Here is a 27318-nt window from a genome sequence, read left to right as displayed (position 1 = left end):
TTGTTGGTCTTTTTAAGGATGTGAAAAGCCCTCGATTTCTAAGTCAGAAAATTCAAAAGAAAATGGATTTGGTGATCAGACAAAACAGAGGGAAAATCAGAAATTTCAAGCAGATAGCATTTCATCATTTAATCGGAGCCACATTCAAACAAGTAGCGGTAGAGGACCAGGTATGTGGGTTTTTTTTTTTTTTTTGGGCTGTTCTGTGTGACATGTGGGATCTTTGTTCCCCAACCAGGGTTTGAACCATTGGACCGCCAGAGAATTCCTGACCAGATATGTGTTTAAATTTTCATTTTTACGTTGTCCTTGAGTAGTTAAGCTTCCCCCTTTTCACTTACTGTATGTAATTCTTTTTAAAGACCAGAAAGAGAATCCTTAACTAGCTTTTCTTGGCCATGAAGAGAAAATAGCAAACAGAAACAAAATTTTGTCTTCTGACTTAAGCATTTGTCTGAGACCTATAGTTTTATTTGAACAGTTTGATTCAACTAGTGGTTGAGTTTTTCCGTGTACTCAAGACTGTACCTAATAGGCTGGAGGCAATCTGGACTGTCAACCAAAGAAAGCTATGATATGGATATGGCCTTTTCTTCAAGGAGTTAATTATTAAGTTGGAGAGGAAAAACATTTAGTTAATAATTTGGCTTGTATGCCAAAATTAAATTTAGCATTGGTGAATGCAACAGGAGTTTGAAGTTACTATTGTTGTAGTGTATTTTTAACCTCTTGTTTATTCAACTCTCTCTTGTCATTATCAACCTACAACTTTAATTTTCACAAATGAAGATCTGTGGTTAGGATCCAACAGGAGATATCAAAGTATGGTGTATAATTATGGTTTAGAAATATATATAACTAATTGAGTGACTTTTAAGGATGATTTTATAAAGGGCTTTTAAAATGTATTAATGAAATAATGTCTAACCATAAAGTAACCCATTTAAGCAAGAAAAGATTCAGAATTAACAATTATCATGAACAAAAAACTATAATAAATGCTCTTTAAAGTTCTAAATGAAACTATACCTTTTTCCATTTTATATATTCATCTGTATTGTTAATATATTGCATCTTAAATTTTTAATGTAGTGCAGTTTGTACTTTTATTGAATAGCATGAAAATGATCTGTGTTATTATAATTTTTTTTTTTTTTTTAGTTAAGTCATGTCACAGTGATCAAAGGGAAAAAATAAAAGACATTTCCAGAGAATGTGCTCTAAAAGCCATTGAACAGAAAAACTTACTTTCCTCACAAAGGAAAGATTTGGAGAGGGGACAGAGAAAAGATTTGGGTAGACATAGAGGTAAGTTAAGAACTTGTAGCATTCATTGGAGAAAGGCAACTACAATCTTACTTTAAAGCTAGCTTTTATAATTTAATACAATTTAATATTTCTTTATATATTATATATATTTATTTATATGTTATATATCTTAGTATGATTTCTATAATGTGCCTGTTACATCTATAAATGTAAAGTTTTCCTAGTTCTTATTCAATTATAGCATGGAAAATTTGTGGTTTTTTATAGTTTCACCTTTTAACCGTAAATTCAATTCACCTGTATGGTACATTCAAATAATAAGGAAGGTTATACAATTAAATAAAAAGAACTTTTTTTCCTGCAACCCTTGACCTTTGCTCTGTTCCGCCCTTAACAGTTTCCATGATCATGTCTTACTTTTATGGTTTTAGCCCTTATTTATGGACATATCATGATTTAACTGATATTTCTAGGCTTTAAAACTTGATTTAATATTCTTGCTGCGTTGAAATCCTTTCACAGTTACTTTGTGTACTTTTTGCATGTAGCCACAGCATAAGGTTTTTTCAGAATGATTACTGGGTTAGAGTATGTTTATTTTCAGTTTTGATCGGTATGGCTCAGTTGCCCTCCTAAAATACTTGACAGTCTGCACTCCCACCAATGGTGATTAGATATCTGTTTCTAGCAGTAATTGGTTTAGTAAACTTTTAATCTTACCAATATAATAGGTGGGAAAATATGTTTATTTTTATGCTTTTTATTATGAATGAGATAGAATACATTTTTTTTAACTTTTCTAATTACCTTGTGATCTGCTTTGCAGATAATTTTTTAAAATCATTATATAACCATTTATATTATAAATGTATCACATTAAGCATAAATAGAGATTTCAAAAGCAATTTTTAATCTCAAAGCACTATGTGATTTAAATAATTATCATTATTACTGCTTAACTTTTCTTCTTTTCATCAAAGAAGGTGTTTGGCTTATGATTTAACAAGTGGCTTTGAAGAGCTTTTGTATCATTCTTTCCTTATTTATTTTTAAAGATTTGGTTGATGAAGACCCTCCACATTTCAAGACTGGATCACCTCCTACCCTAAATGGCTTTAGACAGTATGGGAATCCACATCTATATCATAGTCAAGGGAAAGGACCATGTAAGCATGACCGAACTGCCCATCAGAGTCGAACTTCTGCACAAACCTTAAGTTCAAGTAAATCCCAGATTCTTGCTTCAGGAGAGAAAATAACTGGCAAAAGTAAGAGTGACAGTGGTACCGGGTATGATACAGACAGTAGCCAAGATTCTCGCGATAAAGGAAGCAGCTCTAATGGCAGCAATAAAAGCCGAAACCGAGGGTGGAAACCTATGAGAGAAACATTAAATGTTGATAGCATTTTTAGTGAAAGTGAAAAAAGGCAGCAGAGTCCACGGCATAAATCAAACATCAGTAACAAGTCTAAATGTAGCAAAGATCAGAGTTTTAACAACTGGCCGAAAGAGAATCCAAAGCAAAAGTGTTTAATGACTATATATGAAGATGAAATGAAGCAAGAAACGGGAAGCAGGACTTCCCTTGAGTTTAATGGAAAAGTAGCAGAGAAAAGTAAAGCCCTCAGAGAAACTAAAGCTCATGGTGACAACTGGCAGATGCAAAGGACAGAGTCTGGATATGAAAGCAGTGATCATATCAGTAATGGCTCTGCTAATTTGGACTCGCCTATTATTGATGGAAATGGTACCGTGGTGGATATCAGTGGTGATAAAGAAACCGCATTTTTCAGGTAATGCACAAATTATATAAATGATTTTCCCCCATCCATTGTCTCTTTAATTACTTGAAGGAACTTTCAAACACTGGGGTCAGTTAAATGAAAAGCAAAGAGCTTGAGCTCAGAGTAACCTGGGATATCACAGGTTATTTGATATTTTGAGTTTCTCTTTTTAATAGTTATTTCCTGATTCCTAAAATAACAACTGTTTATTTTGAAGAAATTTAGAAAGTAAAATGCATTGTCATTTTGCCACTAAAAACTATTGATATACACTACAAGTTTTAAACCATAGATTTAAATTGGTATATCTGTCATTAAGCTCATTGCTTAATTCTTCAATCTATTTAATGCTCATTATCCCATCTCTAACATCTGTAACTCAGAGCTGGGGTTATTTTCTTCTGTCGTAACCCAGTTCCATGAAGGAGATATTTTTCCTTTAGCAAATATTAAAGAATACAGCCAGTAATTAAGTTTTCATTCAATTAATTCTTAATTCTGAAAACATTTATTTTATTACTGTTAGCAGTCTACTTCCACATCTCTGTAACCTCTAAAATATGTCCACAGCTTAGGTCAGTTAACCCACTATGTCTTCCCTTAATCAGTCTAAAACATCTTAATTTGATATTAGCTGGTATTTTATCACATTGATTATTGAAAAGCCAGATTTGCAAAAAATGACTGCCCATGTTTTACTAAAATAATCATTATAATGAAGACTTAAGGAAGTTTTTTATTTGGCAGGGTAATTTCATAATACTTCCTAAGGTATTAGAGAGATCAGGACTTTGTAACCAGATAGGCTTCAGTTCAGTTCAGTTCAGTCACTCAGTCGTGTCCGACTCTTTGCGACCCCATGAATCGCAGCACGCCAGGCCTCCCTGCCCATCACCAACTCCCGGAGTTCATCCAAACTCACGTGCGTCGAGTCGGTAATGCCATCCAGCCATCTCATCCTCTGTCGTCCCCTTCTCCTCCTGCCCCCAATCCCTCCCAGCATCAGAATCTTTTCCAATGAGTCAACTCTTCGCATGAGGTGGCCAAAGTATTGGAGTGTTTCAGCCTCAGCATCAGTCCTTCCAAAGAACACCCAGGACTGATCTCCTTTAGGATGGACTGGTTGGATCTCCTTGCAATCCAAGGGACTCTCAAGAGTCTTTTCCAACACCACAGTTCAAAAGCATCAATTCTTCAGCACTCAGATTTCTTCACCATCCAACTCTCACATCCATACATGACCACTGGAAAAATCATAGCCTTGATTAGACGGACCTTTGTTGGCAAAGTAATGTCTCTGCTTTTGAATATGCTATCTAGGTTGGTCATAACTTTCCTTCCAAGGAGTAAGCGTCTTTTTAATTTCATGGCTGCAATCACCATCTGCAGTGATTTTGGAGCCCAAAAAAAAGTCTGACACTGTTTCCACCGTTTCCCCATCTATTTCCCATGAAGTGATGGGACTGGATGCTGTGATCTTCGTTTTCTGAATGTTGAGCTTTAAGCCAACTTTTTCACTCTCCTCTTTCACTTTCATCAAGAGGCTTTTTAGCTCCTCTTCACTTTCTGCCATAAGGGTGGTGTTATCTGCATATCTGAGGTTATTGATATTTCTCCCGGCAATCTTGATTCCAGCTTGTGCTTCTTTGATTTAAGTTACTGAGCAAATTAATTTGACTTTCACAGCCTTAATCTGTGACATGAGGATAATAACTGTTGTAAAATGAGAATATTAACTACTTTTAAGTATTATTGTGAGATGTAATTAATCCCCTAGAGTGTATAATAATTGTTTAACAAATGTTTCCTTTCTTTTTCTTAGGGTAAAGTAAATAATAATCCATGATAGCTGATATGTTTGGTGTGTGTTTTATTTTATTTTCTAGTGATCAGATTAAGACAAGCAACCTAAACACAGAACGTGTGAACTATACCTCCCAACAGAGCAAAAATCACTTAGAAGGTAAAATTTTTATTTGAATATATTGTAATAGTAGCAGTAAAAAGTAAATCATGATATTAAGAGTAAAGTAGCTGAAAACAGCCCTTCTACTGATGAGTTGATGAGTAATGAGGATGGAAGTTGGGAGAGTTTATGCTTGAAGTCTTAAAGGATGCAAATAGCTACTTCAGGAAGTAGGGATAAAGGCAAGTGTGTCAGCCAGGCTAGGCCAGACTCTGGGCTGTGCAGTGGTAGCAACCTGAAAATCTCAATATCTTAGCACAAGATTGTTTCTTGCTCACAACACATGTCCAGTGGAGGTCAGCATGACGTCTCTTCCTGTGATGTCTCAGGGCCTGAGACACATGGTACCCACATCTCCACCAGTGTTTCTCTAATTGTTGCAGTATTGCAGGAGAGGGTGATGAAGGGGACATAACGTGGAGACTCAGTCACGTGTGAGCGCTTAAAACTGTCAACCCAGAAGCGATCCAGGTGCTTCTGCTCACATCTCACTGGCCGAGCAAGTCTTCACAGTCAGGCTAATATCACAGAGGGTGGAAAAGGGTGGTTTACCAGTGCGTTCAGTCTGTATGAACAGTCCTGATGTCTGCCACATGCATTAAGGATAGACAGAAAACCTGATAAACAGCCTGTTGGAAAAGTTCAGTTTGGAAGCAGTAAATGTGTAATGGTGTGACATTATTATAGGTGATTTGTTAGCAACATACAGCAGCTCAGAAGCAAAGAAAATTAGATGTTTGAATGTGTATAGAATTTGGGATTGTTACTGAGAGGTTATACCTGAAGAATTTGGGAAATGGGGTTCAAGGAAAATGATGAGCAAGGGGATTATAGAGGTTACAGTCAAGGACATTGTCTTCAGATTTTAGAATTCAGAGGATTAGAAGGGATATAATTTTTAACAATGAAAAACAGCCATGATGAACACATTTTAAAGTTTGTTTTTAGTCTTTATCTTTCTTAAGGCTTTTATGGAGATTATTTTTCAGTTTGCAGATGTTAAATTTGATTAAATGTTTTAAGTATTTTGTTTTCTTCAGATGGTATAATATCAGTAGGAAGCACTTATATTAAGGAAATAACCTTCCTTTCCCATATAAAATGTCTCGCCTGTTTTAAAAATCTGATAAAAGTCTGGTAACAAAGTATTACAGGAAACCGTAAGGGGTTTGCCAAAAAATCAACAGCCAAAGTCAGTAAAAACTGAACAATAATTGCAAGTTCAGTGCTCTCTACAAAATGATGCTTGCTTCCTGACATTAATAAAAACACAGGGTCATAGAAATGTTGATGGTTCGGAGTGCATTGCTATAAGAACTCTGTAGTGGATTTCCCCATTTAATATGAAAGAGTATATATGTAGCCCACTTAAAAATATTCTTTTTAATTATAAAATGCATAACAAAATTTGTCATTCTAATCATGTTTAAGTAAAGATTGCGTGATGATAGCTACATTCACATTGTTTTGCCACCATCACTAGCATCTATCTCCATAATTCTTTCACCTTCTCAAATTGAACTCTATCCCATTAAACAACTCCCCATTTCCTCCTCCCTCCAGCCCCTGGCAACTGGTGCTCTACTTTCTGGCTCTTCGAATTTGACTACTGTAGATACCTCATATAAGTGGAATTGTACAGTATTTGTCTTTTTACAGCTGGCTTATTTCGTTTGTTGATGGGCTTCCCTCATAGGTCAGTTGGTAAAGAATCTGCCTACAGTGCAAGAGACCCTGGTTCAGTTCTTAGGTTGGGAAGATCCCCTGGAGAAGGGATAGGCTACCCACTCCAGTGTTCTTGGGCTTCCCTTGTAGCTCAGCTGGTAAAGAATCCACCTGCAATGCAGGAGACCTGGGTTCGATCCCTGGGTTGGGAAGATCCCTTGGAGATGGGAATAGCTACCCACTCCAGTATTCTGGCCTGGAGAATTCCAGGGACTGTACAGTCCATGGGATTGCAAAGAGTCAGACACAACTGAGCGACTTTCACTATTTTGTTTAGCACAGTGTCTTCAGAGTTCCTCTGTGTATCAGAATTCCACTCCTTTTTTAGGCTGAATAACATTACATTATATGATGTAACACATTTTGTTTGTCCACATTTGGGTTGGTTCTGCCTTTTGGGTATTGTATGAAATGCTCCTATTTATATGGATGCCTGAAATCCCTGCTTTTAGATCTTTTCAATATATACCCAGAAGTGCAATTGCTGGATCCTTTGGCAAATTTATGTTTAATTTTTTGAGGAACCACTACACTATTTTCCATAGCAGCTGCAGCATTTTACTTTTCCACCAGCAGTGCACAAAGGTTCCAGTTTCTCCACCTCCTCACCAGTACTTGTTATTTTCTTTTTTTTTTTTTAATAATTGCCATCTTAGTGGGTATGAGGTGGTATCTTTTTGTGGTTTTATGTAACCCACCTTTTATTTAACTACATTAATTGTATTACATTACAAATGTTATTTATTTAATAAACTTCAAAACTTGTAAGAGTTCTTTAAGCTAGTTTTTGCTTGTGTGCATGCATGCTAAGTCACTTCAGTCATGTCTGACTCTTTGTGATCCGATGGACTGTAGCCCACCAGGCCCCACTGTCCATGGGATTCTCCAGGCGAGAGTACTCACCAGGCCCTCCTCCAGGGGATCTTCCAGACCCAGGGATTAAACCCACATTTCTTAAGACTCCTGCATTGGCAGGCCCTTTTTTTTGTTTTTTAACCACTAGCACCATCTAGGAAGCCCAGTCTTTGCTTAGGGAACTGTTATTAAAGTGCATACCTTATGGTATCCATATGTGTGTTCCCCTCCCCTAGTTTATGATTGACAACATGTTAAAGTGGGTATAGCAGTTTATTTCCTAAGCTAAAAGGTTGCCCTGTGTCGATTTTTTTTTTCCCCAGTAAAGCACAATTTAATTTTTTGTGGCATGGAATCACTTTCTTGGATTTCTCCTATTTCTTATTTATAAAATGGGACACATGTACATTATTGACCTGAAGAATCACTTTATCCATGGATAAAAGACTTTCACAAAGTTAACCTTAGAAAAAAAATTTTAATTTCTATATTGTTTGACATTTAAGTCAGGTTTTAATATTAGTCTGTATAAGTTTATGTACTAGTAGAGAACTTAAAATCTAAAGTAATGCCATTGTAGTTATTTCACTGATAATTTTTCACTAATAGAGATACTATGCTGCTGCTGCTTATGGGTTCTCTTGCAAATAGAAAAAAAGACTTAGGTTGCCTAAAGCTATTACTTGGAAACACTGTTGGAATTTCACAATGCCATTTAGATTATTTTAGCTCCTGTATTAAAAATGGGTCACTAATGGGGATGATTTCAAATGACTTAAATTGCATTTAAAACAGAAGAAATGACATGTTCAAAAGTACATGGACACCACATGTACTTTTGATACCACATATTAGACAAACACAGGTAACTTGTTATATACAAGGCTGGAATGCATCCATGGAAATTCTGAGATGATGGATAGAGGCTAGAGAGAAGCCAAATCATGATGAAACTTTTATGCTATTTTTAAATCCTAAGAAGTGGAAAGGCACCAAAGGACAAGGAGAGTAGTGTACTCTAATTTGCATTTTAGAAAAGACTTTTTAGTGGCTGTGTAGCAATGGTCACCCACTCCAGTACTCTTGCCTGGAAAATCCCATGGACGGAGGAACCTGGTAGGCTACAGTCCATGGGGTCGCAGAGAGTCAGACATGACTGAGCCACTTCACTTTCACTTTTCACTTTCATGCCTTGGAGAAGGAAATGGCAACCCACTCCAGTGTTCTTGCCTGCAGAATCCCAGGGATGGCGGAGCTTGGTGGGCTGCCGTCTATGGGGTCGCACAGTCGGACACGACTGAAGTGACTTAGCAGCAGCAGAGGGTGAATTTAGAGCAGTGGGAGAAAAATTAGATACAGAATTTAATAGCTTAGGGGAGAAAAGATGAGTGCATAAACTAAGGCTGTATCTATGTCAAGAAAGAAGATTTCAGAGATTAAGAATATGTGAACAGGGGAGTCAGGTTCTATGACAAATGTACACAGTGCGGGGAAAGTAGGAAGTGGGGAGTAGCCGTATTTGGGTCTTACGTATGTGGATTCAGCATTTACCAATTGGAGGAATACAGGAAGAAGAGACAGATTTAGGGGGTGAGAGCCACTCGGTCACTCAGTTGTGTCTGACTCTTTGTGACTGCGTGGACTGTAGCTCACCAGGCTTCTCTATCCATGGGATTTTCAGGCAGGAATACTGGAGTGGGTTGCCATTTCCCAACCCAGGGGTCGCACTTGTGTCTCTTATGTCTCCTCCATTGGCAGGCAAATTCTTTACCACGGGGCCACCTGGGAAGCCCTCATATCTTGGCATCGAGTGGGGATGTCAGATTTAGTTTTAGATTGGTTTGGTTTGTCATTTTAGGTAAATAGATTATTTAGACAGTTACAAACGTCTGTAATGCAGGAAACATTATGTATCAGTAGGCATCAACATATATGAGAATTGAATGCCAGAGACGTGAGCAACATCACTCAGAAAACATGAGATGTCAGGGCATAAGGTAGATGAAGGAACATGGGGTTTGTTGACTAGAAGAGATGAGCCAAGGCAGAGCGAAGGAGCAACTGTGGAAAAGAATGAGTAGTAACTGGAAAGTATGAGAAAATACAGCAGAGCAAAGTATCACACGGAAACTAGGAAGATGGGGAGGTTCAAGAAGAAAAATGGTCACGGGTAAAGCAGAAAAAGGATTAAAAACTGCTAGTTTGATTTAGCAGCTAATAAGGCATTAGTGACCTAGTGAAAGCAGTGTTAGAGGCACACTGGAATAGACCCAAGAATGTGATAGGACTGAAGTGTTTAGAAGTGGAAGGGGCCATGATTTTGTAACTTATTCTCAAATGGTTCAGAAAAAAAAAAAGGTAAAATGATAATAATAGGTGAATCTGGGTAAAGGATATACAGGTAGGTATTCTTTGTAGTGGTTTTAGTCTTTCAGCTTTTCTGAACTTTTTGAAGTCATCTTCCAACTAAAAGTTTTTCAGAAAAGATTACAGTAAATAAAAAAGCAGTAAATAAATGCAAGCATCTGTCAGGATCTTTGCTGTGAATAGTAAAGAAGTGAAGTGAAGTGAAAGTCTCTCAGTCGTGTCCAACTCTTTGCAACCCCGTGGACTATACAGTCCATGGAATTCTCCCAGGGCAGAATACTGGAGTGGATGTGTTCCCTGCTCCAGGAGATCTTCCCAACCCAGGGATCAAACCCAGGTCTCCTGCATTGCAGGCGGATTCTTTACCAGCTGAGCCACCAAGGAAACTAAAGGAGAAAAAGGAAACCAAGCGCTTAGTTTTGCATTTATGTTACAGAAGGTAAGGGACTGATGTTGTACAGAGGAGAAAGGTGTGAAAATTAAGAGTGGGACAGAACAGTAATTAATGGAATACGATCTCTGGAAGTAGAGTGAAAGTGAAACAGAGAAGGCTTTGAATTAAAGGAGTGGTAAATGGGAGAGAGAAAGGTGAGTATGGGTGCCATTCAGTATGTATTATGTTAGATGAATCCTTTGAAGGTGTTCACACCTAATGGACTCTTTTCTCTGTGGAGTAAGGTTATCTACTGAAATAAATGTATGCTAAGATATTTACAGATTGTAAGTAACTAATCACAAAGGAATTATTAGGCCTTTCAAAAACTTTTGCCATTACTTTAGAGTCTATAATACTTAACCTCAGTTAATCATAGAAGTCAGGGTTGGTGCAAGCTGAGAGTCTTGATCTTGCAAAGGACAAGTAAGAGTGAAAGGAGTTAATCAGTGGTCAAAAAAATCTGTTAATCTCCTTAATTCTTATAAAAAAATCTGTACCTCCATTATGCTAAGTGAAATACACTATCCTTAGTTATTAAATCCTAAAATTAGTGAATGAAAAATACTTTAATCAAAAAGTATATTTGTGTACATAAATTTGATTTTTTTCTCTAAGATTTTTTTTACAAACTTCAGAGTATATTAATTTAAAATAAATACGTTAGAAAGTATATCTAAAGAATATACTTTAGAGGTACTTTTAACAGTTGATTTTGTCTCTATGCATACTAAGTTTATTTTCTCTAGGAGCTTCACCGACCATTGAGAAGTAGTTGCTGTGGCCCAGCATCATCAAATATTTACATATTTTTAAAAACCATAAACTTTCAGTGTTGAAATTTAATTTGTAGCAAAATAGCATTATTTGCTCTTTCTTTAAAGTAAAATACCAGTGAGAAAAGAAGACTCGTTTTTTATTTCGTATCGTCCCCAAGTTTGGTATCTGATAGTAGATTATTACATACTAAAGTATCTGTTCCTTTTGTCATGTAGTAAATTTAGCCAGAAATATTTATACAGTTAAAGTTTTGTGATTTTTTTTCTAAAGTATGTAAATGTTAACTGTTTATTGTAAATCAGATCATTGATTAGGTTATTTCTCTTGGATTTCTAGGCTTTGTAGTTGCAGTATTATTTTTTTAGCCTGAAATCTTCATACACAAGAGTGAGGATTATAGTGTCTAGAATAGCAGTTTGGTTTTCTTGTTATGTAAGTCTGTTTTAAACCTAGGTTACCTTTTCAAATTAAGTAAATATATTTTGATTTCTTGACTGTTGGGCTTTAGGTTTGTTTGTATACAGTACCAAAATTAGCATTATTAATTAAAGCTCCTTGTGTTGATATTGAAGTAGCTGCTTTGCCAAGTGTTAAAATCCAGCTCTTAGATTTGCAAAGAACCTGGAGCCGAAATTCTCAGTAAAGACACATGGATGTCTGTGTCAGCAGAAGAGAAAAATAACACATCTATTTTTAAGTTAGTTGGAATTCTGAAGTCAGACCACTTGGTTGAATGCCTGCCAGTGATATTAAAATTTCAAGCATATTTATAAAACCTCTGCTGCCTCCTGCTGCCCATCGTGTGGATAATTTGAGAATTAAGTATTTAATTCTTTTTGTATTTGTGATTATTAAACTTTGAGTTACAGATAAGTAAATAAACATTCTGTAGTTAAAACCACAGTGGATGGGAAATTATAACTTCAACTTAGAAATTTCTCAGACTTTAAAGAATGAAAAATAGTTAACATTCTTTCTGATACTACTTTTTTTTTTTTAGGTCATAAAGTAGCTGTCAAAGAGAGAGGCTTAGATTGCTAAATTATGCAAGTCTTCCAAATGTTGTTACATTTCTGTATATCTCTTTAAAGAACACATTTTAAAATATTACCACAGATATTAGCAGAAAGTCTTAATTATTGGAAAACTACAAAACTCATGGTGGTAAATACAGGTTTTCCAAAACTCTTGCTTTCATCCAAAACCTTATCATTGGCAATAAATACTGCCAGTTGTTTTCCTGAAATGACAGGTTCACTTCTTTCAAGAAAATGTATGTCAGATAGTCAATTCTGAATAACTGAAGTTGGTCAATTGTCTTTTGAAGTAAAAATGGTTTTCAACTGTAAAGATTAAGTGAAATAACTACTATCAACCTCTTAAAACTTGAGCAAGCAGTCAATAAATGGTAGCTAGTTCATGGTGGAATGACATTTTACGTGTTATCATAATACCCTCTCACTCATTTTAATTCAGTTGATGTTCCTAGTATTCCTGTGAAGCAGGTAAAATAGATAGCAGGATCTCATTAAAGGAAGAAACCTAGACTGTAAGGTGGTATAAGGTTTTAAAGTTGGTTTTAATATAAAGTAACCATCCAATAAACAGTGAGTCCAAACTTCAACTTAAGTTGTGTGCCTGTGCTAAGTCACTTCAGTTGTGTCCGACTCTTTCCGACCCCATGGACAGTAGCCCGCCAGGCTCCTCTGTCCATGGGATTCTCCAGGCAAGAATACTGGAGTGGGTTGCCATGCCCTCCTCCAGGGGGTCTTCCCCACTTAGGGATTGAATCCTAGTTCTCTTACGTCTTCTGCATTGATTGGCAGGCAACTCAAGGCATCTATTTTCAAATGTAGGATCTTCCCACCCATTCATCAGTAAAGAGTAAACGGGAAATACAGTTCTACATGACCCATCAAGAATAACACTTGGGGCATTGCTGACATTTTCATGTGTAATAAATGGAGGAAAGGACCATTAATTTTGTATAAAGGGTTCAGAAAAGGTATTATTTGAGCAAAGGCTTGAAGAACTAGTTTTTTTCTGTTAATTTGGAAGAGAATTACCTGTTTATAGAAAGCCTTATGTAAATTATGGAGAAGTATTGATTCCTGGGTCAGGAAGATCCGCTGGAGAAGGGATAGGCTACCCACTCCAGTGTTCTTGGGCTTCCCTTGTGGCTCAGCTGGTAAAGAATCCTCCTGCAATGCAGGAGACCTGGGTTCGATTCCTGGGTTGGGAAGATCCCCTGGAGAAGGGAAAGGCTACCCACTCCAGTATTCTGCCCTGGAGAAGCCCATGGACTCTATAGTCCAAGGGGTTGCAAAGAGTCAGACACGACTGAGCGGCTTTCACTTCAGTCATAGATGGAGTAAATTCTGAAAGATCACTTACATAATTTTTTCTCATTTTCCTCCTCAGGCTTTAAAAGAGAACTCAAGAACTTAGATGTAGCCTCTAAAGCTCATGAGTTCCACCCAGAATCGCACCTACAAATAAAAAATCCTTTGATAAAAAGGTAATCATAGCTGTTTGGAAATACTAGAATCTTCTAAATGCATGTATAATAGGAATTCTTTATCAGAAAGGCATTCTTAGCTAACTGACAGGCATACATACTTACCTGAAAGCCGTGGGTCTAGAGTGCTATGATGCATATTTTATTGGGGATCATTAAAAGGATGTAGACCTTAATGATGGGGGAGCGTACAAAGTTCCTTGTACAATATATGATTGTTTGTTTTAATCCTCACGGCATTCTTTTGAGGTAGATGGTATTTTACAAAAGAGAAAATTTGGGGTTTAGGTTAAGTAATTTGCCCCAAGCCAATGGAGCCAAGATTTCAGTAGAGTTCTAATCTACTTGGCAGAGCCTCAACTCTTCATCTTTGTACTGTACTTGAATTTCATGCAAGTCACAGGAGAAAATAATTTAATCACATGAAGATAAATAATTTGTAATATGATACTATTTCTGTTCATCGTAGATATTATTAAGTAGTCTGATTATTTTTAATTAGTATCCTATCCTTATGGCATTATAAATAAAAGTATTTTTATTGCTATAAACATTGTAATGTTGGTTGGGAAGTGTTTTAGAGTATTGAATTATTTGCTAATAAAGTTTCCTTAAGTCTATTCTATTATTTATAGCAATAAATGTAATTTCAGTGTTTGTAAGTTGAAACTTTTTGAGGGAGGGTCATACTACACAGTTTGTGGGATCTTAGTTCCCCAACCAGGGATTGAACCCCGGGCCCAGGCATGAAAGCACTGAGTCCTAATCACTGGCCCACCAAGGATTTCCTGGAAATTTGCTTTTTTTAAAAAAATTACACTTCTAATTATTACAAATCTGATATTGGTAATGATGTTTCTGGTAAACATTTATGTATTCTAAGATAAAGGTTTTGGATTCAGAGTGTAAATTATTAATGGTTGTAATTGTTAATGGTTTCCTTTTCTGTTATGTTATACCAATAACATAAACACTATATTGGGAAGTTAAACAATGGGACAAGTGCTTTTCTTTTCCCTCCAGTTTTGCATATTTGTGTATGGTGTTTGAGCTTTGTTTTTATTTTTCAGGTCACATATACATGAAACCAATGGAAAGACATTCCCTTCATTCAATCCAGAAATACTCAAGGACCACACAGTCAGAGAGCATACCCACCAGTCAGATGAACAGAAACTTGAAAAATCAAGTGAACCCAAGTTTTCTGAGTGGCTTAATAAAGAAAAGTCTGAGAGAACAGGTTTGCTTTTTCACATTGACGATAACTCTGGTTCTGGAAAGAGAGGGAACAGTAATGAAGCAGTCTCACCATCTTCATCACGGTCTTCACACATGAGAACTGTGGGGTCAAAGCCAGAAACCACTCCCCTCATCCAGCAGCAAAATATGATGGAACGATGTTACTATGAGAACTCTCTACCCAGGGAACCTCTGGTTCAGTCAACCTGTAGATATGACAGTTGTCAGATGCCAAAACTTGTTTGCCAGAATGCACCACCCCCTCTGCCACCAAAGAAATATGCCATGACCAGTGTGCCACAGTCAGAGAAAAATGATTCTACTCCTGATGTCAAAGTAGCAGAGACGTTTAAGACTAACTCTCCTAGTCTTCTGAAGCACAGTCCAAGTGCAGCCTCAGAGCCAGGCGTAGACATGAGTCCGTATGTGAATGATGAAAGATTTAAGGATACATTTCAAGCCAAAGAGTATGTCGGCAACACATCAAACACCCAATCCAGCTCTTCAGCTAAAGATTTTCAGGCAGACTCGGGTGTAGCTGTTGGTGCTTTCTGCCAGCCAGAAACAGACTCTAGTTCTACATGTCCAAATGAGACAGTTTCATTAACTACCTATTTTTCGGTTGATAACTGCATGACTGATACATATAGATTGAAATACCATCAGAGGCCCAAGCTTTGCTTTCCAGAGAGCAGTGGCTTTTGTAATGATAGTTCACTGTCTCAGAATGAAAGAGAGCTAGGACCTGGGTTACATAGTAGTTTTGGTTCAAACTGCCCTTCTGAGCAAAAACAGAAACCTGGTATTCACTGTAATAGATAAATGATGACTCCGGTGGGCTTTTGCTTCTCAGAGACCATTTAAGAATCAACTGATCAAACCTAGTGCTATATGAAATTAAAACCATGGCATTATTAGTCATTAATCACTTTAACTTTCTATACAGATCTTTTGTCTTATGAAAATCAACTTATTGGGTATTTTGGAAATTCCCTCTGAATAGCCTTGGCATGCCTCAAAAAATAGAAAATCAGGCTGTGTCCAGAAAGTCATTTCTCACACGCTGCAGTTGAGTAAAAATGTAATTTGACCCTTTATTTTTTGACTGGTAAACCCATAAGTATTAAACTAAGCAGTACTCATATGTAGACTGGTTAACTGTGCTCACTGAAAGATAGCAGATGGCAGGTAGTTTGCATAGTCCAAGTAGTATTTGCTTTGTGAGGAAGCACTTTCTAATGGGTAGCCAAAAGAAGGCTTCACCCATTTGCTTTTGACTTCTGTGATAGTCTACTACATATGATTCCTTAAGTGTCTTAAAAAAAAAAAAAATCAACCCATGAAATTGATAGCATTTCAGGAAAAAAGCCTTAATGGTAAAGCAATTTTTAATTAAACTCTCAAGGTCGGAAGAGACTTAATTTTGCTCCTAGAATTTTTACCTTCAGAATATCCTTTGTTGTATTTATAAACATTACTTCAGTCGTGTAAGCTAAAAATAATTAAAATACTTCACTTTAGTATATTTATTTGTTACTTTTTTTCTAGTTTTATATGAAATATGAAAGGTTTTTATTTTGGTTTGGTTTACTTTGGGCTGCTAGTAACCAGTGTTAGGGATTAACCTAAAGCCTTTTTTTAAGACTATCACTGTGACTGCCTAAATTTTCCATAGTACCTATTTGTAGATTGTCAGCGCATTTTAATGATATTCAATCTTGAATTTGAAAATCATTCTGGGTTTCCAGATTAAATATTTGCTATTCATATAGGTTTAATTTTAATGAAATACATTAAATTGGGCATCCTTCCCTTTTTTCTGCTTAAACAATTTTCCCCACCTACTTTCACTGAGGCTTTCTTTAAAATAGTTTTCCATTTTATCATTACAAGTGGAAATAAGTACTTTAATGCCTTATTTCATAGTTATTTAATTTTGTACTAAACTGGTAAACTAATTGTGGTTTAGAATAGTTTTATATTGTCCATGCTAGAGAACTGAGAATTTGCATAAATTTTATATATAAAACATAATTCTGTAATTAGTAAATTCAATATTTTGACCAGTTCCATAAATTGTTAAAGTATTCTAAAATGTTAATGATTAAAACGGAATAATTCTAGATAAGTAGAAAATAATTGCTTGTACAAGTCTAAGCTCACCCAGTTATCAGATCTTGATCAAATTTTGTCTTCCACCTAGAGAAGTTTCTAACTGTAACAGTAGGTGATTATTATTTTATATTCTCTTAATGTAGAAATACTTGAATGTCAACTAAGTACAATTTTATCTTTTAAGAAAGCTTTTTTTAACATAGCTTTTAGTATGGAAGTTTTGTAAATATTGTAAAGTTTGTAAAATTGTACTTGAAATGTCGTCAGTGTATTTAATTACTGCTTTTATAATATTGTAAAATACTAGAAAAATGAGCTTCAAGTATTTTTAATAATTTTCAAAAACTTTGTTTAGTTTGTTTTTATGTCCAGTTGAAAATGTATTATTTGAAACATTTAAAATGATTTCTGATACTTAACAACAATCTCATAGGTTTGTATGAAGTTTAACTCAAAATCAAGTTGCAGACATCACCCAGAAATGTCTGATTCTGGGGCTTTTTAAAGTACTGCTGTCCAGTTAAAACCTCCTGCATTATACTGTAGTACTAACAAACTAGAAACCGACCATTTGTTTTTATTGACACAACAGTCCAAATATAGACAGAATATGTATTTACTAATAATTATTCATGTGAAATTTTTATTTCTAGGGTGACTATTTATTTTTATACATGTTTTCTTGTGGTTATGATTATGATAACTTTCAAAATAACACAACCAACAGCTGTTATGTTCAAAATACTTCAGAGTATTTTCATGTGAAGTCAGTTTCTTCTGGTTCAAAATTTGGAGGGGGGTAAACTGATTTTTAATATGGGTGGACTTTTCTTTGCATTCATGAACTGTTGATTCCTCTCTCATCCCTGTGAATTATGTATCTTATGGGAAACAGGTCAATTTAAAGTTCAGGGGTGAACTTGGAATATCACTGATCAAAAAATTTATCACAGGAGACTCTTAAGAGTTCAACTCCAGCAAGGTCTAAAGGAGAGTTCCCACAGGAGCTGATAAACTTTCTTTAAAGAGTCAGAGTCAATATAATAACCTAGGCCTTGTGCACCCTAAGACCTCTGTAACAGCCACTCAATTCTGCCAGGGTAGTGTGAAAACAGCCAGAACGGAACATTTACCTAACAATATGCTAATGAGTAGGCTTGTCTCTGCTCCAGTAAAACTTTAGCAGCATTGAAGCATGGATTTCACATTATTTCCACTTAATGAAACAGTTTTTCTGTTTTTTTCTCAATCATTTTAAGATGTAAAAATCATTCTTAGCTCACAGGTGGAGGCAAATGGGCCAAATTTGGGTATTTTGGTGACCCTTTCCCTAGAGCATAATATCTACATTAAATGCCCTCACTAAATAATTTTGTAGCCTGAGTGTATCCCCATGCCATTTAGGGACTAAGGTATATGGAGCACTTTACATCCTAAAAATTTCATGTTAACAGACTTCTAAAGACTTCACCACAGTTACTCATTAGCCAATAGATTTCAAATGGTTAAAACAATCATTTCACTTAATGAAACTGAAATTTACGAAGGAATTGATCAAACTAAAATCACTTTGATTTTATTCTTTTGATGTCTTTACTGTAGCAAGTTTGCCAAATTGTTCCTGGTGTCTCATTTACCCAGTTCAAAAGCTTACAAGTACACTGTATTATCTAAGATGGCACAGTGGTAAGCATGATTTCATCTGTAGGACATTGAAATATTCAAGAGTTGTGGTAGTAGGCTTATTTTAGGCTCAGAAAGGTGGTATGGATTATAAATCTGTGTGTGTGACCTAATACACAAGTAATTAGTTAAAATGAAAGCAAATCACACCTAATTTATCTGTGTAATAAACATTTACTGGACAAAATTATTAGCAAGCAGCACAGAAACTATTCATACAGTCTGTTTGGTAACCTCAATAAACCCAGTTCTGTGTTTGTCTAGATGCTTCAAGCCTAAAATGTTCTCTTCAGGCAGATTTACCAGGTTCTCTGATGGTATAACTGTTAACCTCATAGTTGGCATTAGGCTAAAGTCCTCCAAAATCAATCCCAGATTTCACACCAACCTAAATGCCATTCTAAAAAAGTAGAGGATGGTGAGTTTACCAGACCTACACCCTGTTTCTAAGGGAACTGAAAAACATTTAGGCAATTCCAATATATAAAGTATCACCAATTTCAAGGAGAGCCCATTTCTAATATCTGTTATACATACAATAGGAATAGCTTCTGAAGGGCTTATAGTAGCTGTTTTGGGAGTGTGACCTTTTTGATTAAATACTAACTGATCACTCTTAGAAATAAAATTATTAACATATTTAGATAAAGAATGTAAACTCCATGAAGGCAAGGATTTTTGTTTTGTTCAGTGCTGTACCTGGCCCATTAGTAATTGCTCAAATATTTGCTCAATGAGTAAATATGGTGACTTTGCTGAAGTATTAAAAATTATAGACATTATAATAAACATGTTTTGGCCACAAGCATTCTTAATGCAAACCTAATAAAAATTAGGTTTGAAACACACAGTTGTGTTTCACTGAGTTCAAGGGCTTAAAAGTGAGGGGAAGCATCCAGGTAAAAATGACATGCCTTCTAGCCTTCCACCACTGGATACTATATACTTTCTCTAAAATTGTACCAACCTAGCAACCATAACAGAGGGCCACTTAAAAATTAAACTGGCATTTGCAGCAAATACATTGTGGGCCTGGACTTTCTTGTATAGCTTTTACTCCTTTTTTTCCCAAGTTCTTCCCTTGCTTTTGAATAATTTGTTTTTAAATATTTCACATTATTTTACTGTACTGTTTGCATCATACTAAACTCTGGCCAGCTCTTAAAATGTTAAAGAGAAAAACATTAATGTATTTATTAATGACTATAATAAATCCCATGTAAAATACTTTTTATATTCAGCCCCTGTAAAGTCATCAGACAATTTGAAAAAAAATTTTAAAACATGAATCAAAGTCAAGTTTTACAAACTTAGCTATGACTGGGTGAGATCATTATCCATTTAATACCCTTTCTCCCACCCCATCTCACCCACAGATAACAACAGAATGTGTAAAATGAAATGAGGGTCCCTTCGAGTTTGATATCCTTCTGGTGCACAGCCCCGTCTTCTTTGTTGAAGGAGTCTGTAGTCATCTTCAGGAATCCACTCCAGTAGCCAGAATTCTTTAGGTACCGGGCAAACCATTCTGGAAAAACAAACATATGTCAACAATGTTTCCTTTCTCTTCCCCCTTTAAATACTTTATGTAAACTTCTGAAAACCTTTTTTTTTGCATATAAAATAATGCTTTATTTTTATTGGAGTATAGTTAACATAAATTATACTAGTTCCATGTTACAACATAGTAATATCACATTATATACACTACAAATTCAACACCACCATAAGTCTAGCAAATATCTTTCATCATACAAAGTATCTGAAATATTGACAGTATTCCTAATATTCTACATTATAACCTATGACTTATTTAGTTTAAACTGGAATTTTGTACCTGAATCTTTTTGTCTTTGTCTTTTTCCCTGAACACTGTCACACAGTGATCACCGCTGTCTCTTGTGGCCACCACCAGTTTGTTCTCCGCATCTATGAGTCTGTTCCTGTTCATTTGTTCATTTGTTTTGTTTTTTAAGATGTCACATATAAGTGCCATTGTTGTTTAGTCGCTAATTTGTATCCCACTCTTTTGTGACTCCAGCCTGCCAGGCTCCTCTGTCCATGGGATTTCCCAGGCAAGAATACTGGAGTGGTTGCCATTTCCTTCTCCAGGGAACTTCTGAAAATCTTGATCATCTTAGTCGTTTGCCTATTCCTAAATGATTTACATATTGATAAGAGCAAAAAATATCCTCAAAAACTACCGCACAATTGCACTCATCTCACACACTAGCAAAGTAATGCTCAAAATTCTCCAAGCCAGGCTTCAACAGTACGTGAACCATGAACTTCCTGATGTTCAAGCTGGTTTCAGAAAAGGTAGAGGAACCAGAGATCAAATTGCCAACATCCGCTGGATCATGGAAAAAGCAAGAGAGTTCCAGAAACACATCTATTTCTGCTTTATTGACTGTGCCAAAGCTTTTGACTGTGTGGATCCCAATATACTGTGGAAAATTCTGAAAGATGGGAATACCAGACCACCTGACCTGCCTCTTGAGAAATCTGTATGCAGGTCAGGAAGCAACAGTCAGAACTGGACATGAACAACAGACTGGTTCCAAATAGGAAAAGGAGTACGTCAAGGCTGTATATTGTCACCCTGCTTACTTAACTTCTCTGCAGAGTACATCATGAGAAACGCTGGGCTGGATGAAGCACAAGCCGGAATCAAGATTGCCAGGAGAAATATCAATAACCTCAGATATGCAGATGATACCACCCTTATGGCAGAAAGTGAAGAACTAAACAGCCTCTTGATGAAAGTGAAAGAGGAGAGTGAAGAAGTTGGCTTAAAGCTCAACCTTCAGAAAACTAAGATCATGGCATCTGGTCCCATCACTTCATGGCAAACAGATGGGGAAACAATGGAAACTGACAGACACTTATTTTGGGGGGCTCCAAGATCAATGCAGATGGTGACTGCAGCCATGAAATTAAAAGACACTTGCTCCTTCGAAGAAAAGTTATGACCAACCTAGACAGCATATTAAAAAGCAGAGACATTACTTTGCCAACAAAGATGCATCTAGTCAAAGCTATTGTTTTTCCAGTAGTCATGTATGGATGTGAGAGTTGGACTATAAAGAAAGCTGAGTGCCAAAGAATTGATGCTTTTGAACTGTGGTGTTGGAGAAGACTCTTGAGAGTCCCTTGGACTGCAAGGAGACCCAACCAGTCCATCCCAAAGGAAATCAGTCCTGAATATTCATTGGAAGGACTAATGCTAAAGGTGAAACTCCAATACTTTGGCCAACTGATGCAAACAACTGACTCACTGGAAAAGACTCTGATGCTGGGAAAGACTGAAGGCAGGAGAAGGGGATGACAGAGGATGAGATGGTTGGATGGCATCCCCAACTCAATGGATATGAGTTTGAGTAAACTCTGGTAGTTGGTGGACAGGAAGGCCTGGCATGCTGCAGTCCATGGGGTCGCAGAGTCAGACATGACTGAGAGACTGAACTGAACTGATTTCTTGTTGCTGCTAAGTCACTTCAGTCGTGTCCGAGTCTGGGCGACCCCATAGATGGCAGCCCACCAGGGCCCCCCATCCCTGGGATTCTCCAGGCAAGAACACTGGAGTGGGTTGCCATTTCCTTCTCCAATTCCTTGTTAAGTCTTCCATTTTCTACCCAGAGCTAAAAATTTAGATTAAAAAAAAAAAAATCACTATATTTGAAGTAACACCAAAAATCAGGAGGAAAGATTTTCCTTTACAAGTGACTCAATGGAGGGTTTTATAGAAATACTCATCTCCCATTTGTCCCATTGAACCCTCTGCCATACCATTCAAGAAATACAAGAATCACAGACAATGGAGCTTCAGGTACAGTGAGTTTATGCCCAGATCTTGGCGAACATTAGGGACTAGGGGTGAGAAAAGAAGACAATTACCTTTCAGGGAGTGTACATTCAATAACAAGATTGAGAAGAATAACTTAGAGTGAGTCAACAATTACCTCTGAAGTCCAAGAGAGCTGTTTAATAACTAAATGAGCTGCACTGCTTTCCTCCAGCCCAGGGCTTGTCCTCTGAATTTGTCCCTTATTATCTCAGTCCTGTGTCCCTCTTGTCTAAGTTCCCTTCCTTTACCCTCTGCCAAAACTGTCTTTTCAGAGTGAGTGGCAATGAAAATGCAGAGCATGTATTTTCCAAGAGGTATCTAAGGAATTTTGTGACTTACCAATTGTTTTGGAGTTCGTGGATGTGTATTTAAAAAAAAAAAAGTAAGTCAAAAACAGTCCCAAGCTTCTGGGAGGAGGACTGGATAAAGTTACCATTTTTTGAAATGGGAACACTTAATGGATAAGAAATTAGGAACTGAGTTTTGGACCTATTTTAGATACCCTGCTTATAGTCAACTGTTGTATAGTAACATCAGCTTTGGCCTTCCCAGGTGGCTCAGGGTAGAGAATTTGCCTGCTAAGCAGGAGTTGCAGGTTCCATCCCTAGGTGGGGAAGATCCTCTGGAGAAGGAAATAGCAACCCCCTCCAGTATTCTTGTCTGGAGAATCCCATTGACAGGGGAGCCTGACGGGCTACAGTCCATGGGGCTGCAAAAGAGTCGGACACCACTGACTAAATAATAACAATAAGCTTTAGCTGAGTGCTTACTGCTGTAAAGCAATATGCAAACATATCGCTTTGAGATAAGTTAGCGATTTATCTAAAACACCAAACCCCTATGACCAGGTTACTATTGGTCCCTAGAAATAAAACTAGCTACAAAGCTCCAAAATGTCAAATAACTTATCCAGTTTCTTCATGATAGTGCAGGAACTCAAACCCAGCCGGTTTCATTTCAAAACAAAACAAGAAAAAATATGAAGTCAAGTTGCCTCCACACCTCTGAACACCCTCACCTGAGGTGCTAAGGAAGCCATTTTCAGTCTCATTCCAACTCCCCGACTTACCGGACCCTGCCACCTTCGGGACACAATTTCCTTTCCTCTTCCCAAACTGGGGAGAAGGTTTCTAAGCCTCTCACCCTTCAGTGTTACATTCAGAGTACTCACCATGGCAAAAAATACACGAAGAAAAACAATATCACGTCGAAGAGGATGAAGAGCCAGAGATCCAACCAATAGGAGTGTTTGGGAGACAGGGCGGCCCCGGACTGAGACCGCACTTCGTGGTTTTGCTGCGGCCTCTCGGCTTCACCGAAGCCTCGCCGCTCCCGGGGGCCGCTCCGACCACCTTCGGAGGCCGCGTCCACCTCCATTTCGCACCAGTAGCCGCGCCAGAATCCGAGCACCTGAAATGCCTCAGATCCCGCACTTCCGCGTTCAGCTCGCGAAAAAATGGACAGAGTCCAACCCCATGCACATGCGCGTTTCCGCGCCTGGGAAACGGCGCTCGGCCCGTCCCTCCCAGTGCGCAGGCGCCGTCCGCTGCATTCGTGACTGCCGGCAGGGAGCGCAGCTTCCGTCCGGAAGCGGAAGCAGAGAAGGCCATCGCCCTGCAGCGCCCCGGATGGAAGCTGGTTTTTCAGGTTTCGCTAGGAGCGATAGCTCGGTGGCTGGACCAGAAGTTACTCAGGTTCCGTTCCTGACAGGTGATGGATTCCACCTTGGAACAGCCCGTGGTCACCTCTCCTTATCCTTATTGCTTTTGCGTCCTTATGCCAAGGTTTTAAAAGGGCCTCCTCTAATGGGGTTTGTACTGTTCCTAGCGTGTTACAGGGCTTCCCTTGTGGCTCAGACGGTAAAGCGTCTGCCTACACTGCGGGAGACCCGGGTTCGAGCCCTGGGTCAGGAAGATCCTCTGGAGAAGGAAATGGCAACCCACTCCAGTATTCTTGCCTGGAAAATCCATGGACGGAGGAGCACGGTAGGCTACAGTCCATGGGATCACAAAGAGTCGGACACGACTGAGCGACTTCACTACACTTCACTTCCTAGCATGTTGCACTTATTTAATTCTTGAAACGGCTATAATGAGGTTGACATCGTAAGTATGAGCGTGAGTTTCTAAGGGGGTCAGTGAGCAAAACGTGAGAATTTTGTCTGTATTTCAAAGGAGTGAATTTAAAAATAATACGGGGGTTTGGAAGTGTAATTCCCCCATGATATTAGAATGTTACCAGAAAGAAAACGGTTTATCATTGTAGACAAGGAAAAATTCTCTTCTAGGCTCTTTGGTTCTCCGTTTGGACTTAAGAATTAAACTGACATAAGACAGGTTGACAAGAGAAAAGCACAGAAGTTTTTGTTTTCTCTTTCTTTTTTTAACGCGAACATGGAAATTTTCAGAGAATCACAACCTGAAGAAGTGACCAGGGCAGAAAGCTTAGAAAGGAAAAAGTCAACGAGATTTCTGCTAGGAAAAATGTGGCGAAATGACTAGGAGGATAAGGGTTAGTTTAACAAGGTTTGTTTGTGTGGGGATTTCTTGGTCCAATTTTCCATCTCTGGTGATAAAAAAAATGTTCTTCCTGGTAGTATAGGGAGGGCATCTTTTACATGGGAATTTTATCTCTTTCTGGAAGAACAAGGAAGGTCAGAGTGCCCTTCTTGTGTCAGGTTTTTCTCCATTGCCTTAACTCAAAATACTCAGTATGCCAGAATGATGTACTCTGAACTACTTCGTTCCCCTGTCTGAAATGCCTCTAGAAGTAAAATCTGAGTCAGTAACTGTGGAGAGAAGAATTGGGTTAGCAACTGTGTGGCAAGAGATCTGCAAAGGGTGAGAAGAACATAGAAAGAGAATGAATAAACAGAAAATAACGAACCTAAGCCCATTTCCCCATGTTCCATGAAATCAGTCTCCCTTCCCTAGGAGTAGTTAAGTCCAATAGAATGGCAGAGCCTCGTTTTTATCTGATGGAACATGTTTATCTTCAAAAAGTGTAGGAAGTACGTGTTAGTTGCTCAGTCGTGTCTGACTCTTTGCGGTTCCCTGCCAGTCTCCTCTGTCCATAGGGATTCTCCAGGCAAGAATACTGGAGTGAGTTGCCATTCCCTTCTCCACAGGCAAAAGGTATAGATTAGACACTGTTTGCCCCAAGTGATTTACATACAAGCAGCATTCTTCACCAGTGATGGCACAAGCTCCTCTTCCTTGAGCTGTCAGTATGTCCAGGGCAAGGCAATTTTCTAGTCCAACAGAGGCTATTAACTTTTGATGGAAAGTCTTCCAACATTTGCATAGTAATATTGAAATCCTGTTACTATGGAAAGACTGAGAACTGCCTTTTCCAACTCATAAGCTCCAAAGGCTAGGAAAAGGGATCTTAGTACTGAAAAGAACTTAGAATTGTGATAAACAAGCCAGTTTTCTATGAGATCTGGTCTGAGCTGTTTATGTGACACTCCTTTTATGAAAGTACTGCTTTCATAAAAAGTAGTAGTGCTTTTATGAAAGTAGGGCTACCCTTGTGGCTCAACTGGTAAAGAATCCAACTGCAATGCGGGAGACCTGGGGTTCCATCCCTGGGTTGGGAAGATCCCCTGGAGAAGGGAAAGGTTACCCATTCCAGTATTCTAGCCTAGAGAATTCTATGGACTGTATAGCCCATGGAGTCACAAAGAGTCAGACACAACTAAGGGACTTTCACTTTCACTTTTATGAACAAAGAAACCAGAATTTATAATTGGGCTGGAATTTTAAGGTGACAGAGGGTATTGGGAATTCAAGTCCACATTGTTCTGCCCATCCAGATAGGAACTCTTATCTCAAAAGACCAGCGTTGTTTCTGGATAAGGTCAGAATGGAACTTGTGACATATTAGTTGGGGTTTAGTGTGTCTTGTCACCTGTCTTGTTGACATCTGTACATCTCCATCTTGTATATCTCTGTCAGTCTGTAGGAGCAGGACAGGTTTTGAAATTATGTGATATAGGAGGCCTACAGTTAGGCCATAGTAGCTGTAAAGCTTGATTGTTACTTGGCCAACTTAGTCTGGATTTTTGGTCTGCCTATATGCAATCTTTGATGGCTAATGATGTAAGCAACAGAGCTACCCTAGTTTACATAAGGGTGACTTAGGAGTTAGCTGTAACATCTGGTGATTTGGCCAGTGCCCCTGCATGAGTCAGTGCTGAGGCCATTTATGACCTTCACGAGAGGCTGGAGGATGCATCTTGGAATCGAACCACAAGATTTGGTTGCAGTATTGCCTTAGCCCTGGAAAGGTGAAGCTCTATGCCTGATTTCAGTGCAAAAGGAAAAATTCCCTTCTAATGTCTTTACCTGAGCAAAGGACAGTCCTTGATCTTCTGTAGCGGTTTTTCTGTGTCCAGTTATCTCACTGAAAGGAAAAGAGTGACATTGTTTTCTTGGTCATGAATGCTTACCTGTTACGCATCCATTTTCCTGAGTTGTCGCCAGCTGCTTGAATTGGCAAGAACAAAAATTAGTTCAGGTTCTTTTGCGTAATCTAGTTGGAGACATAACCAGCGAACAGATTGATGACTTAATGTCACCAGGCTTTGGAAAACTGATATAAAGAGTTACCTGGTTTGTGCTTGACCTGTTGAGAGAGTCAGGGTTATTGAGAGGGAAGACAAAGTTTGAAGGAGAGCCCATAGTGGAAGGGATAAATAGATCGGAATCAGCGATCTCCTGTCACCTTTATAATCA

The 27318-nt window shown here is 37.8% G+C and overlaps 2 protein-coding genes across 9 annotated transcripts in view; one reads left to right on the top strand and one right to left on the bottom strand.

The window, feature by feature from the left end:
• USP53 (ubiquitin specific peptidase 53) overlaps nt 1-27318 on the top strand; it is a 146350-nt gene that overhangs the window by 39194 nt on the left and 79838 nt on the right. For 6 of the 8 annotated variants that reach the window (XM_015096352.4, XM_060416686.1, XM_060416683.1 and 3 more), the window contains exons 11-16: nt 18-170; nt 1162-1308; nt 2325-3063; nt 4941-5017; nt 13602-13698; nt 14769-24292. In XM_015096352.4, coding sequence (XP_014951838.3) covers nt 18-170; nt 1162-1308; nt 2325-3063; nt 4941-5017; nt 13602-13698; nt 14769-15759 — 2204 coding nt within the window. In that variant the 3' untranslated portion in view covers nt 15760-24292. Of the gene's footprint in view, nt 1-17; nt 171-1161; nt 1309-2324; nt 3064-4940; nt 5018-13601; nt 13699-14768; nt 24293-27318 lie in introns of those variants that run through there. The other 2 variants (XM_042251112.2, XM_042251113.2) reach the window with 1 other exon arrangement.
• Nucleotides 18890-24057, bottom strand: C6H4orf3 (chromosome 6 C4orf3 homolog). The gene is made up of 2 exons (XM_015096354.4): nt 23754-24057; nt 18890-20263 (listed from the first exon to the last, which is right to left on the bottom strand). Coding segments are annotated over exons 1-2 (207 nt in total). The 5' UTR covers nt 23960-24057; the 3' UTR covers nt 18890-20262.

This window comes from Ovis aries, chromosome 6 (genome assembly GCF_016772045.2).
Source record: "Ovis aries strain OAR_USU_Benz2616 breed Rambouillet chromosome 6, ARS-UI_Ramb_v3.0, whole genome shotgun sequence".
In the NCBI taxonomy this organism is placed as follows: Eukaryota; Metazoa; Chordata; class Mammalia; order Artiodactyla; family Bovidae; genus Ovis; species Ovis aries.
The sequence above is the reverse complement of the archived record's forward strand: the minus strand, read 5'-3'. Positions and strand labels throughout refer to the sequence as shown.

Bases quoted from the DNA above. Each gene is read 5' to 3' on its own strand.
- C6H4orf3 (XM_015096354.4), bottom strand. From the start codon at position 23,959: ATGGAGGTGGACGCGGCCTCCGAAGGTGGTCGGAGCGGCCCCCGGGAG.